Source organism: Gigantopelta aegis, chromosome 5, assembly GCF_016097555.1.
Source record: "Gigantopelta aegis isolate Gae_Host chromosome 5, Gae_host_genome, whole genome shotgun sequence".
In the NCBI taxonomy this organism is placed as follows: Eukaryota; Metazoa; Mollusca; class Gastropoda; order Neomphalida; family Peltospiridae; genus Gigantopelta; species Gigantopelta aegis.
In genome coordinates, this window is record NC_054703.1 from 39,457,406 (window position 1) to 39,474,101 (window position 16,696).

The 16,696-nt window shown below is 37.7% G+C and overlaps 1 protein-coding gene across 1 annotated transcript in view; it reads right to left on the reverse strand.

Moving 5' to 3' along the window:
* Positions 1-8,701: 8,701 nt before the first annotated feature.
* Positions 8,702-16,696, reverse strand: part of LOC121373783 — a 32,462-nt gene continuing 24,467 nt past the window's right edge. Inside the window, exons 6-7 of the mRNA XM_041500543.1 lie at positions 14,950-15,062; positions 8,702-9,363 (exon numbers count right to left, since the gene is read on the reverse strand). Coding sequence (XP_041356477.1) covers positions 14,965-15,062 — 98 coding nt within the window. The 3' untranslated portion in view covers positions 8,702-9,363; positions 14,950-14,964. The remainder of the gene's footprint in view (positions 9,364-14,949; positions 15,063-16,696) is intronic.

A 16,696-nucleotide genomic window follows, 5' to 3' on the forward strand; every position in this document is an offset into this window, starting at 1 on the left:
GAGAGAGAGAGAGAGAGAGACACACATACACCACACACACACACAGACAGACACACGGACACCATTTCCACGGGCACCGTAAAATATCGATAAACTCTGTGAAGTATGATGCAATAATTATTTATCTTCATGCTAGACATTATATTACAAATTATCTTATTATAACTTTATTGTACAACGCTGAACGCTACTGCACAGTAACGGAATTACACTGTTCAGAAACGGAAATACACTGCACAGTAACGGAAATACACTGTTCAGTAACGGAATTATACTGTTCAGTAACGGAATTACACTGCACACTACCGGAATTCCACTGTACAGTAACAGAATTATACTGTTCAGTAACGGAATTACACTGCACAGTAACGGAATTACACTGTTCAGAAACAGAAGTATACTGTTCAGTAACGGAATTACACTGTTCAGAAACGGAATTACACTGTTCAGAAACGGAATTACACTGTTCAGTGACGGAAATACACTGTTCAGAGACGGAATTATACTGTTCAGTGACGGAATTACTGTTCAGTGACGGAATTACACTGTTCAGTAACGGAAATACACTGTTCAATAACGGAATTACACTGTTCAGTGACGGAAATACACTGTTCAGTCACGGAATTACACTGTTCAGTGACGGAATTACACTGTTCAGTGACGGAATTACAGTGGCCTTACACCTACCCATTGAGTCGTTAAAACTCGCTCTGGGTAGGAGCCGGTACCAGGCTGCGAACCCTGTACCTACCAGCCTTATGTCCGATGGCTTAATCACGACGCCATCGAGGCCGGTATACATCAATACATTCACAAGAAAATGACAGCACAACCTATTGAGTTAAAATTACATATAATTAAGTTTTGAACGTTCTTCCTATGATTTGTTTTACGTAATGACGTCCCATTTGACGTAATAACGTATTTTTTCTGAGGTTTTTAGTTTCAAATTCTTCACTACGCTACGCAATTTTATGCAGTTTGCGACAGTTTTACATCGATAAATTCATTAAAACAAACCCTACAAATAGTTTTTATGTAATTACAAACACAGGAGCGTGTGCAAAGGGTGTGTTTCGGTGGTCGAACCTTCCCCTTGATCAAGCAAATGAACTCTTCTTTTTTTTCCCTATACTTTTTCCCGACCTTTTTTCAAGACTCCACGGTAAAATTGAACTTTGAACAAATATTAAGATGGTGGATATAAGCGACGAGGTGGCACTTCACCTCGTAGTTGAAAACATCAGCCGTCTTGTGTTATTTAGAGAGCCAAAGGGACACTGCTCGACTTTTGTATTAAGATCCATGAAGCCAATCAAAACCAAGGCGATTTAATGTTATACTTTGAACAGGGTCCGGGGGTCTTAATATACATGCCATTTCCAAATCATGAAGTGCTGCAATTGACATTTAAAATAAGTTGACAAACAGGTAATATAGTGAAACTTGCAGGTTTTGGAGCAACTTGGGGAGTCAGACATATGGGAGCAAAATTGATCAACTAGGGGTAGAGCTGGCTGGAAAGCGAACTGGATGGGAACAAAACTTCCCAAAATACGTTCCACAAGAAAACACAACCACACACACACACACACACACACACATCATATATATATATATATAGAGTAGATATATATATATATATATATATATATATATAGATAGATATATATATATATTCAGTAAAAACAAGCCAAATGACAATAGACCGGTTTTATGGGATAGCCTGGTTTTTACAAGAATTATTAATCATAGAACGCCTCATGAAACATCCATGCTTACAATCTCGGCCTAACGATTCGCCAATGGCTCGCCAGGCATTGTCCTTCTTAGTCTGGTCCTTGAAATCTGACCAAGTCGGTACATATAAAACACTTATATCCCTGTATTTCGTTTATTAAAAGTTCGCCAATGTTCTCCATTCTGCTGTACAGTGACCCAGTTCTGTGTTGTGAAATGACGTAACTACTGATTGGCTGAATAGCTGACGTCTTCCAGCGCTTACCTTGAAAGTTCAACACGCCGGCGTGAAAGTATAAACCCATGCGCTGGCTTTCGCCGGTAGTCGCCGTTTACCGGCGTGTGCTAGCGTTTAACGGCGTGTGACGGCGTAAAAAGTATAAAGCCACCTTCGCTTAAGGTTAACACTTAGTATGCCCTCAGATTAATTACGTCACATACTTAGGAGGCTTCCGCCCCTCTCGAAGAATATTCCATAAACAAGCAAAATGGCAGACGGCAGAAAACTGCATGTTATTTGCTCTATGCTATCTCAGCGAAATCGATATCGACCCCTAACCATTGGACCGTTAGCACTCTCCGAGTCTCTTCCACCAGTCCAGAATGTTGAGCCCAGGGCAACTGCCCCGGTGGCCCCACCCACATAATGTGGAATCTGTGTCACTGTATAGGGTTTTTTCCCCCACTATCTGTGTTTGAACAGCGTGTGGGGACAATGATCCCAACGGTAATTGAAGGTAGGAGAGTAATTTGTTGTAGTTGTTAACAGTTTGGTTCGGACTTTAGGACAAACACTATTAGACCGGGAGCCAAATGAGATTTAATTGTTGCGAGAGTTCCAAAAGGTTTGAGGTGGTTGAGGTGTAGAGGGACCCCAGCTGACTACAGAAACCCAATTCTTAAGTAAATATAGTGCGAGAGTAAATAGGGGGCGCTACTGAAATTACCCCCAAAATGGGATTTAATTGTTCCATCCAAAATTCCTTTGCTACTTATTAAGAGGACATCTCACTGGGGGGGGGGGGGGGGGGGGGGGGGGGGATGAGTAATGATCAAATATACAAAAGGTGTACATGGAGCAGGGGTGATAAAAAAAAAAATCCCCGATTTTGAAAAAACCCAAACACTTTATGGATGGTCTCCAATTAGCAGTCTGAAAAAAACACATTTTACAGTGACAAGATGGCGCACATCTCTCAGCAAAAAAATGGCTATTAACATGTTTTATGACTCTGTATACTATATTCATACATAATATTGACTTATCTGTACAATACTCACCAAAAGCTATCCATTGATATACTACATGTCCATGTTCTAAAGAAAAACCCCACCTTTCACATTGATGCTGTAAGTCATTATCTTGTCTGAATCGGGTGAGCATTTCACATTTGGTTCCAAGGATGGAACTTTCACAACCATTAAATCCCTAATTAGCACTAATTAGAGTCTTTCTTAAGTAGTCTTTCCCACTAAATATTTTTTCTTAAGCAGTGGATTTGGGCTCAGTGACTTGTCCTCTACCAAATAGCAAAGGACTTTCGGATGGAACTTTCACAACAATTAAATCCCTAATTAGCACTAATTAGCATTTGACCTCTTCTTAAGTGCACTTTCCCGCAATATTTTTTACTTAAATTGGTAATTCTGAATCGGGTGAGCATACTCTACTACATTTTACATTTGGTTTCAAGGATGGAACTTTCACAACAATTAAATCCCTAATTAGCACTAATTAGAGTCTTTCTTAAGTAGTCTTTCCCGCAAAATATGTTTTCTTTAAGTTGTGGATTTGGGCTCAGTGAGATGTCCTCTAATAAGTAGCAAAGGAATTTTGGATGGAACTTTCACAACAATTAAATCCCATTTTGGGGGTAATTTCAGTAGCGCCCCCTATTTACTCCCACACTATATTTACTTAAGAATTGGGTTTCCCTCTACACCTCAACCATCTCAAACCTTTTGGAACTCTCGCAACAATTAAATCTCACTTGCCTCCCGGTCTATATGCAATTTTTCACCATCCATTGTTTTAGTATTTATGGAATACTCTTCAAGAGAGGTGGAATCCTCCGAGGTAGATGACGTAATTAATGACGTCATGGTGATTGCCTATGCCATAATACATGTTATGACATTAAATTACGTCACATCCCTCCACCCCTCTTGAAGAGTATTCTATTTTTTTTAAAAAGCAAAATGGCAGCCTAAATGCTATTTGACCTAGATTTCAGCGAATTCGATATAGGTGACTTCGTTATTATCTATAGTCCTTTCCACAGGGAACGCCTTTTTTTCATACTATGAAATTTACTACAAATTATTTTCTTCTGAGGAGACTGTTTTCAAAATTTCACACACAAAACTGGTTTTTGTGTTATTTTCAAAACACATTTACTGTTTTTCTTACGTCAAACAAAAACTGAAATTATTTACAAAAAAACATCTTTCTATTGTCCGTCCCATCATTGTATTAAAATATAAATAATTTCAGTTTGGTTTGACGTACGAAGAAAAGTAAAAGTGTTTTGGAAATAACAAAGAAATACAATTTGTGAGTGCAATTCTCAAATTAATCGGCTCGGAAATAAATAACATGTAGCAAATGCCATAGAAAGAAAAAAATGCGATCACTGTGGGACGGACATACTATAGGAGGATGGGACGGACTATAGGACGATGGGACGGATTATAATGTTTGGAATCTCTTGTTATTGTAATATTGTTTTCAAGATTTCTGTCTGAAAAATGAGGTGGGGGGTGGGACTAACTGTAATAAAGGTAGGACAGTAATCTATCGTAGTTGTTAACAATGTGGTTCGGACTTCAGTCAAAGTTCTAAGTTTTGGCCATGGGAAAACACCCCTCCGACCACCCCCACCCCAAAGCACACACCCACCACAATGATAACCTTCTTCTTTATATATGTGAAACATATAGTTTACTCACCACACAACACCGCAAGGATTATTACAATCATTTTAAATATTCATTTCTGTCTTCTGCGGCCTAAATAGACGAATTCGGTGTTCCGAACCGCGCATGCGCGAAAAAAACCCCGGTCAAACGTGATAAATCCTACATCCTCCTATATAAATGGCTTGCATTTTGGTTAAATAGTTCAAGCTACTCTCGTCATACTAATCTTCCAAGACTATACGTAGATCCCTATTTTCCTTTTGACGGACTGTTCAAAATTGCGCTTAATTTCCTTCACAAAACTGCGCACCCTTTCTATTTGGCTTAAGCCTACGGGACTATCCAAAGTCCATAGCACCATACCACCCTCAGCCTGTTACCGGTCCCGGTCGGACTGCTGGTGCTCCTTTGCACATGCAGGAGGTGGGGTCACAGGGTACCCAGTGTAATGTGCCCTGTTTTCTTTAATTCATCACCCACTAAACAAAGATCATTGGCGGATCGCCCCCACGTCCTTCCTGTCCATTCCTGTCGGTCCATCGGTTCCGAGAAACTGTTATGTAGAACAACATCGCTGCAATACGTCTGCCCTGGACCCAGAGGAATATTACAGAAGAAACCTCACTATACCGTGTCTGGATCACATCATACAACAGTTATCGGAACGTTTCAGTGACAGTCACGTTACTGCAGATAAGTCTCTTCACCTAATATCTGTCATGAGGCAAGGATTAGCGGAATTGACCAAGCCTTTAACTGAATACCACCGAGAAGATTTACCTAACCCATATGATGCATCAGTCATTGATGTTGAACTAGATTTATGGGAAAGACACAAATTTGACCATTTGGTATCACCTGGAGGACGAATGCTCATAGTGATTTTTGTCAAGGTCTACATCCCTAGGGATACAAAATGTATGATAGCATTGCAAGACTCACAGCTTTCTGTATGTATCTACCCGTTTGTGACCTTACCCCCATTTGCATGACAGTTATATTTTTACAGAATTTCTAAAGGGAGACTATATTAAAAGCATTATAAAATATTTTTCAGGGCATTTAGGAATATAGAACGTGGATGATGGGGAGTTAATGGACTGAAGAATTTAGATTTGTTACCAATATTGAAACACTTTGAGGATTAGGGTCTCATATAACATGGTGGGGTTTTTATTTTTTTTATTTTTTTGTAACGTTACAAAATGGAATTGACAGTTTAATTTTTCAGTAGAAATTTGACATAAAGTTTAGTCTCAGAACCTCAAATATATATATTTTTGAAGGATCTTATTGCAGCAGAAGCTTATAGTGACATCTAATTAATATTAATATATATAAAGTTTTCTTAGAAGTGTTTCTGTGTAACGACGCTTATGATAACCCTACCCCCTTTCCTCAAAAGCAATATTTCAAAGGAATTGTCAACTGAATAACTAAATGAAAACATTATAAAATATTTATTAAGATGTACCTGGCCAAACTAAGGGTAGATGGAGTTAGTACCGACCGACCCCTCTGGCTCATGGACTAACTGGTCGAGAGTTCGTTCCACAATCAGACAAACCCCATTCTGCTTTGGCCACTTTGAAAGAAACAGATGTGATGTTTCTAAATATTCGCCGTTTGCTGCGTTTACTCTGTCATTCCATTAACAAGATGCGAGTGTGAACGTACATTTAGTGCACTGTGTCGCCTATGAACGTGTTTGCGTACAACTGTCACGGGGGGTCGATTAAATGGATTTGCACTCATGTATATTCACAAAGACGTCGCTATCAACTCAGTGACCTACCAGTGCAGGCGGTCCCCCTCCCACCCCACCCAAACCCTTTCCTGTCTTGGACGGAGGAGCCGGCCGGGGCCGGCAACTGTGCCCATGACAGGCGTGCGATAAAACAGCTTGCTCTGAATGTGCACGTTATGCCCTGTAACCTGACCTGTGCCCTGACCTGACCTGTTAAATACCTACGGAATGTCGCTTGAATTTAGTAAACCCACACGAATCAAATGTAATAAACGTTTGTCTTTACCAGAATATTTCTAAATTGAAAGATTTGTGAATCAGGATTTGGTCAACCCCCTCCCCCAGCCCGCTAAAGATGTTTCTTTTATTCAATACATTTTCCAAAGGAGCATAAACTTCGCTTGCCACAATCTAGAACACACACACACACCCCTCCGCTAAATGTGTATGCGCCTGCCTTAACGGTTTTTGTTATATCACCCATGTAATAGTTTCCTAGCTTCAGTTTGGCATTCGTCAGTGGAGTTGTTATCATCATGGGCGTAGGCTGGGGAAGAGGGGGCATTTGTTGTTGTTGTCGTTTACAGTGTAATATCAGGCTATTCATATGTGTGCAGGTAAAATGTGGAAAAAGAGGTCCTCTAGGTTCATATTCACTTGCGTAGGAAGCTGGTGTGGTATGGTGGGGGTAGGGGTAGGGATAGGGGACATGTGCCCGCCCTCTTTTTAGCAGCAGCGATGTTTTTATATATTTATAGATGTATTTATGCGTGTGTGTGTGTGTGTGTGCCTCCTCCTCCCCCACACCTTTTGGCACCTTCCTACGCCCGTGATATTGGAACCCACCTCCCGATCCAGACCACGAAGCACCTGGCCTGTTTCCTAATACTGATTTCACAGTGACAGATTCTGACGAGGGGAACAGATGGAAATATGTTAGCACGGTCTCCATCACACCTCGTTCATTGGCGTAGGAAGCAGGGATGGGGCAGCAAGTACCCCGCACTTTTATTGGTCCAGTAGCAGCAGCGATGATTTATATATTTATGTGTGCCCCTCCCCTCACTTTTTGGCACCTTCCTACGCCACTTGTCTTTTTCCGCCACATCCGTCTCATTTCTTGTATCCTCCTAAATGACGGAACACACACCACTATAAAATCCTAACTATGCCAATGCATGGGAGTAAAATATTATTTATTTAAGGATGCCCCGATATGTGAATTAACAATGACACACACACACACACACACGCACAAACACACGCGCATACACACTGCTTTTGTCAGGTGCCTTCCATAGACTCGAGTTTTAAGTCCATGATTTGTTAAGAGACGACTGCCATAAATATTTCACTGACTAGCATAGCTGTAATATGATGACAGGTTTGACCAAGCCTGAAAATAATTGTGATTCTTTGATTCATTACATTACAGGCGCAGACCCTAGTTTCAACTCGTAAAAACAGACACCAAGTTTAGTTAATCTACAAACCTGTAACACATTTGGATAAAGTTAGAACACAGTGAAAGAAGAGTCTGTGACGTTAAAACAGGGAAATACCCTTAAAAATAGACTAGAGAACTCGAATCAATAACACTACGTCTCAGACGCACGTGCGTTTTTAAAAGTATGACAAATCAATTTTCTGATATTAGAAACAACAGGATGACTAGAAACACTAGAAAGATAGTGTCATCATAGTGGTATATGCTGGTGATTTCTTTGCAGAGCTTCTCTCTTACAGTTGTCCGACATCCGTCAACTTTTTCTTTGAAGTCTTCTACAGTTTTGATTGGATATTTATGAAACTACGTACTGTGATTTTTCCAGATTTTTTTAATATATGCACCATCCCACAGACAGGATAGCACATAGAACAAAAAAACTAACAATAACCAGTGTCAACTAGGAAAAAATATGTTAAACTTTACATTGTAACATGTAACTAGATTTTTTCACATTCAAAATTACGTCATAAACATTAGGTATATTACGGAGAAAGAGTTCGAAAAATGCCGGACTTTCCGTTGCCTGTTGATTTCATTTCATATCAACTTATTTTCGTGCTTATATCCAATTAAGGTTCAAGCATGCTGTCTTGGGCACACACCTCAGCTATATGGGATGTCTGTCCAGGACAGTGGGTTAGTTGTTTAGTGTCACCTTACACCTACCCATTGAGTCCTTAAGAACTCGCTCTGGGTTGCAGCCGGTACCAGGTTGCGAACCCTGTACATACCAGCCTGAACGTCCTTTTAAATACTTGAATAATATACATGAAGTACGAAACGAATGGCAAAAGCAGTTTTATTTCTATAAAGAAGAGCTAACAGTAATTTCAACATTGAGATACTAATAACCAGAACTACTGTACACGTCTTATTGTACGTCCTGATGAATTAGAGATACTAATTTAAAATAAAATAAATAAATAAATAAATGAATAAATAAGTAAATAAATAAATAATAAATAAATAAAATAAATAAAAAGAGAGGGGGGGGGGGGGGTAGTGGGTGTTTCCTTCCAGAAAATAATTTGTCAAAATACATCATAAGTGCCTCTACCGGCTGATAATAGGTTTGAAACATTTTTAAATTGGACTCTGTATTTAATGTACGCAGATATATTTTGAACAAGTTTTCTTACTATAATGTTTGTAAAAGAAAATAATTAAAATGTATTTTATTTATTTCCAGGATTTTAGGGTACGTAATTTTACCTTTTGAACCCTCTGGCAGAAACCCCCGAGAGAGAGAGAGAGAGAGAGAGAGAGAGAGAGAGAGAGAGAGAGAGAGAGAGAGAGAGAGAGAGAGAGAGAGAGAGAGAGAGAACGGCAAAACCACCACAAAACCACCATACACACAAATAAAAAAACACACTGAAAGATAAAGAAAAGGTTGATAGGTTCTGTTGTATTCAAGTCTGTACCAGTTGTCCTAGTGGCAAAACGACATCTGAAAGAAAAATAATTAAAAGTAAATAATATATATATTTTACGAAAATGTCAGTGCTAAAAAAAAAAAAAAAAAAAATGAAAAAAAAAGGAGGAAAAATGAATGCCTCTTTTTTTCGCTTTTTTTATTTATAAAGTAATTTCTTCAAATTATATGGCTTTTCACCATTCCTGCTACACGTTACTATGATGGATCTTTCCCATCACACATCTATCAATGAAGTTTACAAAAACAATATTATAAACATATTCAAGGCTAAATAAAAATTATTTTTAAAAATATATTTTGTTAAATTATGCTGCTAACATTAATTATGAAAATTGACAGCAAGCATTTTTCCCGATATAAAAATATCAGTCGATGTGCACACGTTTTGCCATCTTCATAAATCAAGGCTAATATTCGTTCCTGGTATTCAGCCTTGATACATGTAGTCAAGATTACTGATGTCCACTAATAGCGCCCTCTATTGGAAGAAAATTTGTAACACCGATTATGTCCCTTACACGATGACATCGCTGACCAATCACAGCATCGGTAACATGTGACAATCTTGAAAGCAATATCAAAAATTAACCGCCGAAACCTTTTTTTTTAACATATCGTGACAAACACAACACGTTTCCACGGACGCTGACGCTGTTTACAATAACAAGGGAATCTATAAGGAGCGTTGCGATTCGTTGCAATCAGATCTCATCGCATCCAATGAAATTTAAGCATTTTGTGGCACGATTTCTTGACGACATGTATCAAGGCTGAATACGAGGAACGAATATTAGCCTTGATTTATGAAGATGACGTTTTGCGTGAAGATCTTTGCGGAGTTGTACAGTGTAGCACAGTCGACCACTTGATCAGACGTCATGACCTCTCAAAAGACGTATTCCACATCATTACCTACGAGGTACAGCATAACGAGGGTCATATTTATCGTACGATTTCCCTCGTATGTTATAACTAAATCGTATGTCCTCCTGACATTGTCGTTTAACGATTGGCTGTTGTAAGAGTACATTCCTTTCTGAAGGGCTGACACGACATTCCACAGATACTACTTTCTTCATTAATACATGGCACGGGCCTCGGTGGCGTCGTGGTTAGGCCATCGGTATACAGGCTGGTAGGTACTGGGTTCGGATCCCCCTGAGGGACCTCTCAGACACACTAGTGACAGGTACATCACCCTCCATTACACCCTTTTAAATAAAGATTGACACAGAAAACAAAATGGTTCATACCCAATGTTTTATCAGCCCAGTGGGGCCAATACACCGACCTTTGACCAACAAATAATTATTGACCCAGTGTCTTTTAGAGACCATGGACATCGTGCTTGAACCTTAATTGGATACACTCACGAAAATCAAAATATGCCTTTAGTATAAAACAAATACACACTATTAAGGCGTGTGAAAGAAAGAAAGAAAGAAAGAAAGACATGTTTTATTTAACGACGCTACAGGCTGGTAGGTACTGGGTTCAGATCCCAGTCGAGGCATGGGATTTTTAATCCAGATACCGACTCCAAACCCTGAGTGAGTGCTCCGCAAGGCTCAATGGGTAGGTGTAAACCACTTGCACCGACCAGTGACCCATAACTGGTTCAACAAAGGCCATGGTGTGTGCTATCATGCCTGTGGGAAGCGCAAATAAAATATCCCTTGCTGTCTGTCGTAAAAGAGTAGCCTATGTAGCGACAGCGGGTTTCCTCTAAAACAAACAGTGTCAGAATGACCATATGTTTGACGTCCAATAGCCGATGATAATATAAAAAATCAATGTGCTCTAGTGGCGTCGTTAAATAAAACAATCTTTATTTCATTAATACATTTTTATTTCGAGTGTAAGCTGATCACATGCCGTAATTACAAATACGTGTTTTTAATTAATTTAATAAAACATTAATTGATTATTTATGATAACTTGTATTATATTACGATGTAGTTGTGACACATCAAACACTTAATTATGAATATAACGTTCACAACTGTTAGAAATCTATACTAAGGTCGACGAGTCACTTTTCGCAATCTAATTAAAATTAGCTCCACTATTACATGTGGATCTAAAGACAGCCAGTTGGAGCTCATGTCCACCAATCAAAACCTTACTTGCAGAATCCTGCCAGTGATTTAAAACTAACAACACTGCGTAGTCCCCAATGTCCAGGTAACATTTCGTCTGTAAATAATAATTTAAATATTGACCAATCACACTTCGCCAGGTAACATTTCGTCTGTAAATAATAATTTAAATATTGACCAATCACACTTCGCCTTTTATAACGTTATTTGGGAGCATACAAATTCTAAAAATATCGGGCGAGTCTATTTTAATGGCCGCAGTACAGCGAACCATACCAATACGTACGGGGTGGGTTATCAGTCTTCAATTTTACATTAAAAATTATTTATTTATTTATAAAAAAAACCCAAACCTAAATCAATCTTCAGTTTTACATTACAAATTATTTATTTTATAAAATAAAACATGTTTTAAGGCATTCGTAATTCACACGAAACATGTCGTATACCCTCAGGATAATTCGGAATGTTTTCAAATTATTTTTAAATCACTGGCAGGTTTCTGCAAGTAAGGTTTTGATTGGTGGACATGAGCTCCAACTGGCTGTCTTTAGATCCACATGTAATAGTGGAGCTAATTTTAATTAGATTGCACTTTTCGCACCCTTGTTTTGGCTTCGTACATGTATAGGCCTATAATAAATGTAGCATATCTTACAGTAATTTCACTTGAAAGCCATATTTAGTAAAAGGTACAATGTTTTAATCACAAGATTTTCTTCAAACACATTTAGGTGCGTTAATAATGTTCAAAAATAAATAAATTCAATAGCAATTTTGCTCTGGAATTGTTCCAGAATTCTTTAAACGGAAACGTCATGTACCCAATTTATGGTTATTGCAAGGAAATGCAAAGTGACGTCATTGGAATACTGACGTCATTCAAATTCAAAACTAATTATTTCAATTACTGTGTATTTGTTTGTTTTTTAGTATACACATGCTTTACAATTTACAGCTGCTGATACATGTGTACTCTTTACTTATGGGCGTATAAATATCACGTAACTTTAGAACAGGTTGTGATTTGGTTTTCAAGACATCAATGAACAAACATTACTCCGCCGTTAAGGAAGCGTTAGTTTGTAGGCCTAAACAATGACTGGAATGTTCATTTAGCAAGACAGTTCTACAGTAATAAAAATAATATTACATTCGTGTCCATGACAGACGATGTTTACGACACTCGTGCCTAAATTATCGCTCTCGCTCGGGAAATATGATAATTTAAGCACTCGTGTCGTAAACATCGTCTGTCATGGACACTCCTATAATATCCTCTATATATGAAGAAACAATATGTCTTACACACCCGTTGGTGACAACATCATGCTTGCAATAAAGATTGCATTCTATTGTATTGACCCCTGATCAGGTGATCGACTGTGTCACTCAGTACAACTGCATTGTCTTTCTATTCATATTTTTAAATTGCAATAAATACTTTCTGTCAGTTCTTATGTTAGCAGCATAATTATAATATATATATATATATATATATATATATATATAGAGAGAGAGAGAGAGAGAGAGAGAGAGAGAGAGAGAGAGAGAGAGAGAGAGAGAGAGAGAGGATAATAAACGAGTTACCAGTTATTATCAAATTTATGTCCCGAGTGAAATAATTTTCAGTTGTCACGAGCTTTAGCGAGTGACAAATGAAAATTATTTCACAAGGGACATACATTTGATAATATCTTGTTACGAGTTTGTTATTCTATTTATTACCTGAGCTATTTTTTCTCTCTAAAAGCCTTTATTTTCAACACACATACACGTACATGTATTCAAAGGATATAAACCGCTTTACGCATTGTTCTGAGTATTGCTATAACTTTGTAATTTAATCACGTCCATAGATCATTTCAAAAACAAATGTCCTCTTTATTCTGGTACAAAATCTATAATGAACTGCATTAAAATGACATTTTGTTATAAATTTAACACCAAAAACAGACAGCCGTAAAAGCAAATTCTTTAAACTACATGACGTCATTGTGTTTGCCAAATCGTGATGACGTCATATTTAGTACCGACAAGGTCATTGGTTTGTAAGCGTCAAATCATCCAATAGTATTGTTCGTTAGACCAATGCATGATAATTTCTCAGTGAGAAATTATGATTTTTATTTTCCTCGTTATGAGTGCCTGTTTGGGTCACTCAACAGGGAAAATAAAAATCATAATTTCTCAGTGAGAAATTATGATGCATTGGTCTAACGAACACTACTATTGGACAATTTGACGCTTACAAACTTTGTCGGTACTAAATATGACGTCATCACAAAGCTCGTGACAACTGAAAATTATTTCACTCGGGACATAAATTTGATAATAACTGGTAACTCGTTTCTTATCCTCTATATATTAATAAGTTTGTTTAGCCTTGACTATGTTCGTGTATACTCGTTCGTTTGTAAGACCGTTTATATTACAACTCATGTGTTTTAAATCGTGCATAACTCTCTTTCGCTTTCTCAATATCAACGGTCTCACACAGGAACTTGCTTAATATTTAGAGAATAACTAACGAGCTACGAGGAATTATGAATTATCTGTCCCGAGTGAATGAATGTTGTAAACCCGAGCCTTTGGCGAGGGTTTTACAACATTCATTCACGAGGAACAGATAATTCGTAACTCCTCGTAGCGAGTTGGTTATTCTCTTTATTACCCATTGTCAATTTTAACTGATTTTTAATGTAAAAATTCCTCTGCAGTCTACAACAAAACCATCAGCCATTACGTCAAATAATCTTACGCACATTACATGACGTAATGTAAGTGACGTCATAGCATAACGACGTTCTTTTTACAGCCAAATGTTTACAGTACACAATAATACGACTGTATTTGCATTTGAAAATAATTATTTTTATATATTACTAAAGCCGCTGCTTATGAAAATATACCATTTCATGTTTACGAAACAAGTGAGTCCATTTGTTTTTGTAAATCTTTGTATATCGTATAACGTATGTGTAATCTGACTCATGAATGGAAACATTATATGAATGAAAGCGAAGTTCCGGCCATGACAAGCAACCAACCAAACATCGTGATTTTTAAGCCAGCCAATCAGTGGCTGTAGAAGCAATCTGCACACTGTGCAGAGATCGAAAAAATATTACCCCGTATATTTGAGACCATATGGGTAATAATCTCTATATGTATTACACTTTTTTTTATTGACTTTTGTGTTAACACATTGAGTATACAGACACTGCTATTCTAAACAAGAAACAACAAATATAGTTAGAAATACACATAATTTATTTTATTTTGTTCTTAAAATGCTCCATTTATCCTTAATGATGTAATTTTATTTGTAAAATAGATGCCAAACACATGTAAAATTGCGATGTTTCGTGAAATAGCCACAAGAATAGCAACTGGACAGCCGTATAGTCGTGACAGCAGAAAGTTGACCAACTTTATGCTGGCAGTTGGTAGACTGAACCTAGCATTAACTAAGTGCCTGTGATTTGCCAGTACTTACCTTCCTGTCCAATGTCTACTGGAAGATCAAGGTCATGACAGTAATGAGCATCAACAGACTAGACGCAGTGACGCTAGTCGAATATGAGGCAGCCATAGCAATTTTACCTTTAGCTGAAACCAAATGAATAACAAACACATAAATATAACCCTTGATGGGCCACGTGTGGAACGAGGGTGGGGTAATCTAATTGCCTGCTCATATAATACACACACACACACACACAGGCATGAACACACACACAGACAGACAGACACAGGCACATACAGACAGACACACGCACACACACAGACAGAGACAGACAGACACACACCGACAGATACACACCCACACCGACACACACACACAAACACACACATACATACACACACACAAACATACATGCATACATACACGAGTGTTTTTTTAATATGGAAAATGTTAATGAGTATAGACGAGTTTGATATTTTCCACATAAAAAACAAAAACATGAGTAGAAAATAATATTTATCATATAACACTCCTAAAATAACATTTTAATTTGACATTTAGTAAATCAAGGATCTGAAGTCGCCAGTAATATGACGTCACGCACATTTAACTAAATCTCACCAAAACGTGATGCCCAGGTATACAAGTTTTGTTGTCTGTACAATTATGACCCACTGACGGCAAAAAAATGTTAACCGAGTTAATAATGGTAATTCTTACACGCCAGTTAGTGAGAAGATCATGCGTTAGTTTTGGTTACGCATGGTGTGTTATTAACAATTTCAAGACATACGGCTGGCTGCTCCTAGGTGAGGACCAGGTCACCAATGCCATACATCCAATGAAAAACTACACGATGGAAATCGATTAGACTGTGACGTACTATAGTTAATCTAACATTCATGTGTCTGTGATGCGTAAGTCAGCTACAAGTGCAACGGCTGTAAATAACTTTTTGTCGAAAAAGACAGTATTTGTGTGAAATTAAATAAATAATCGGTTTATAATTAAATAAAACTGTAATACATACAATAGTAAAAGAAACGACGCTTACAGCGTTATGGCCGCCATGTTGGTTTATGGAATAGTATAGCCTTGCTTTATTGAGATTAAAAGAATCCTTCATATGTGTCCATGTGGGACAGGGCTATTCCACCCCGATTGTACCCGAGTGTGGAATAGCCCTGTCCCACATGGATACATAATGGAGGATTATTTTTCTCCCATCCAGTACCGTAGATGAAAAACAAGCATTTTGGGAAAACGTGAAAACCTATATTTTTTTATCTCACAATAAAATAATCATAACCATTGAAAAGATTGTATCCAAAAATGGTTTATACTAAAAGTATAAACCAAAAATGATAGTATAATTTCATTATGACAGCAGGTTTCCTTGTTTTTATGAAATATAAAAAGTATTTCTTGCGTTATTTTGCCGTTTACGTGACGTCACCCAATGTTAATATCAGCTATAGAAGTCACGTGGTCATGCAAGACCGATTTATTCCGAATGGGCTGACGTCATGGAATACGCCTGTCTTGCTTGGCTAGGGATGGGAGAAAAATATTTTCTCTGTAGTTAATTTAATCAAACAGAGTTATCTCATATCAAGACTACACCGGTCTATAAATCAAGCGTCGTTTTCTTACCATGGTATGTATTACAGTTTTATGTATTTGCAAGCCGATTATTTTTTTAATTGCATACAAAAACTTTATTTTTTTTTATTTTTTTTATTTCCAACACTTTTACTTTTTTTCTTATGTCAAACCA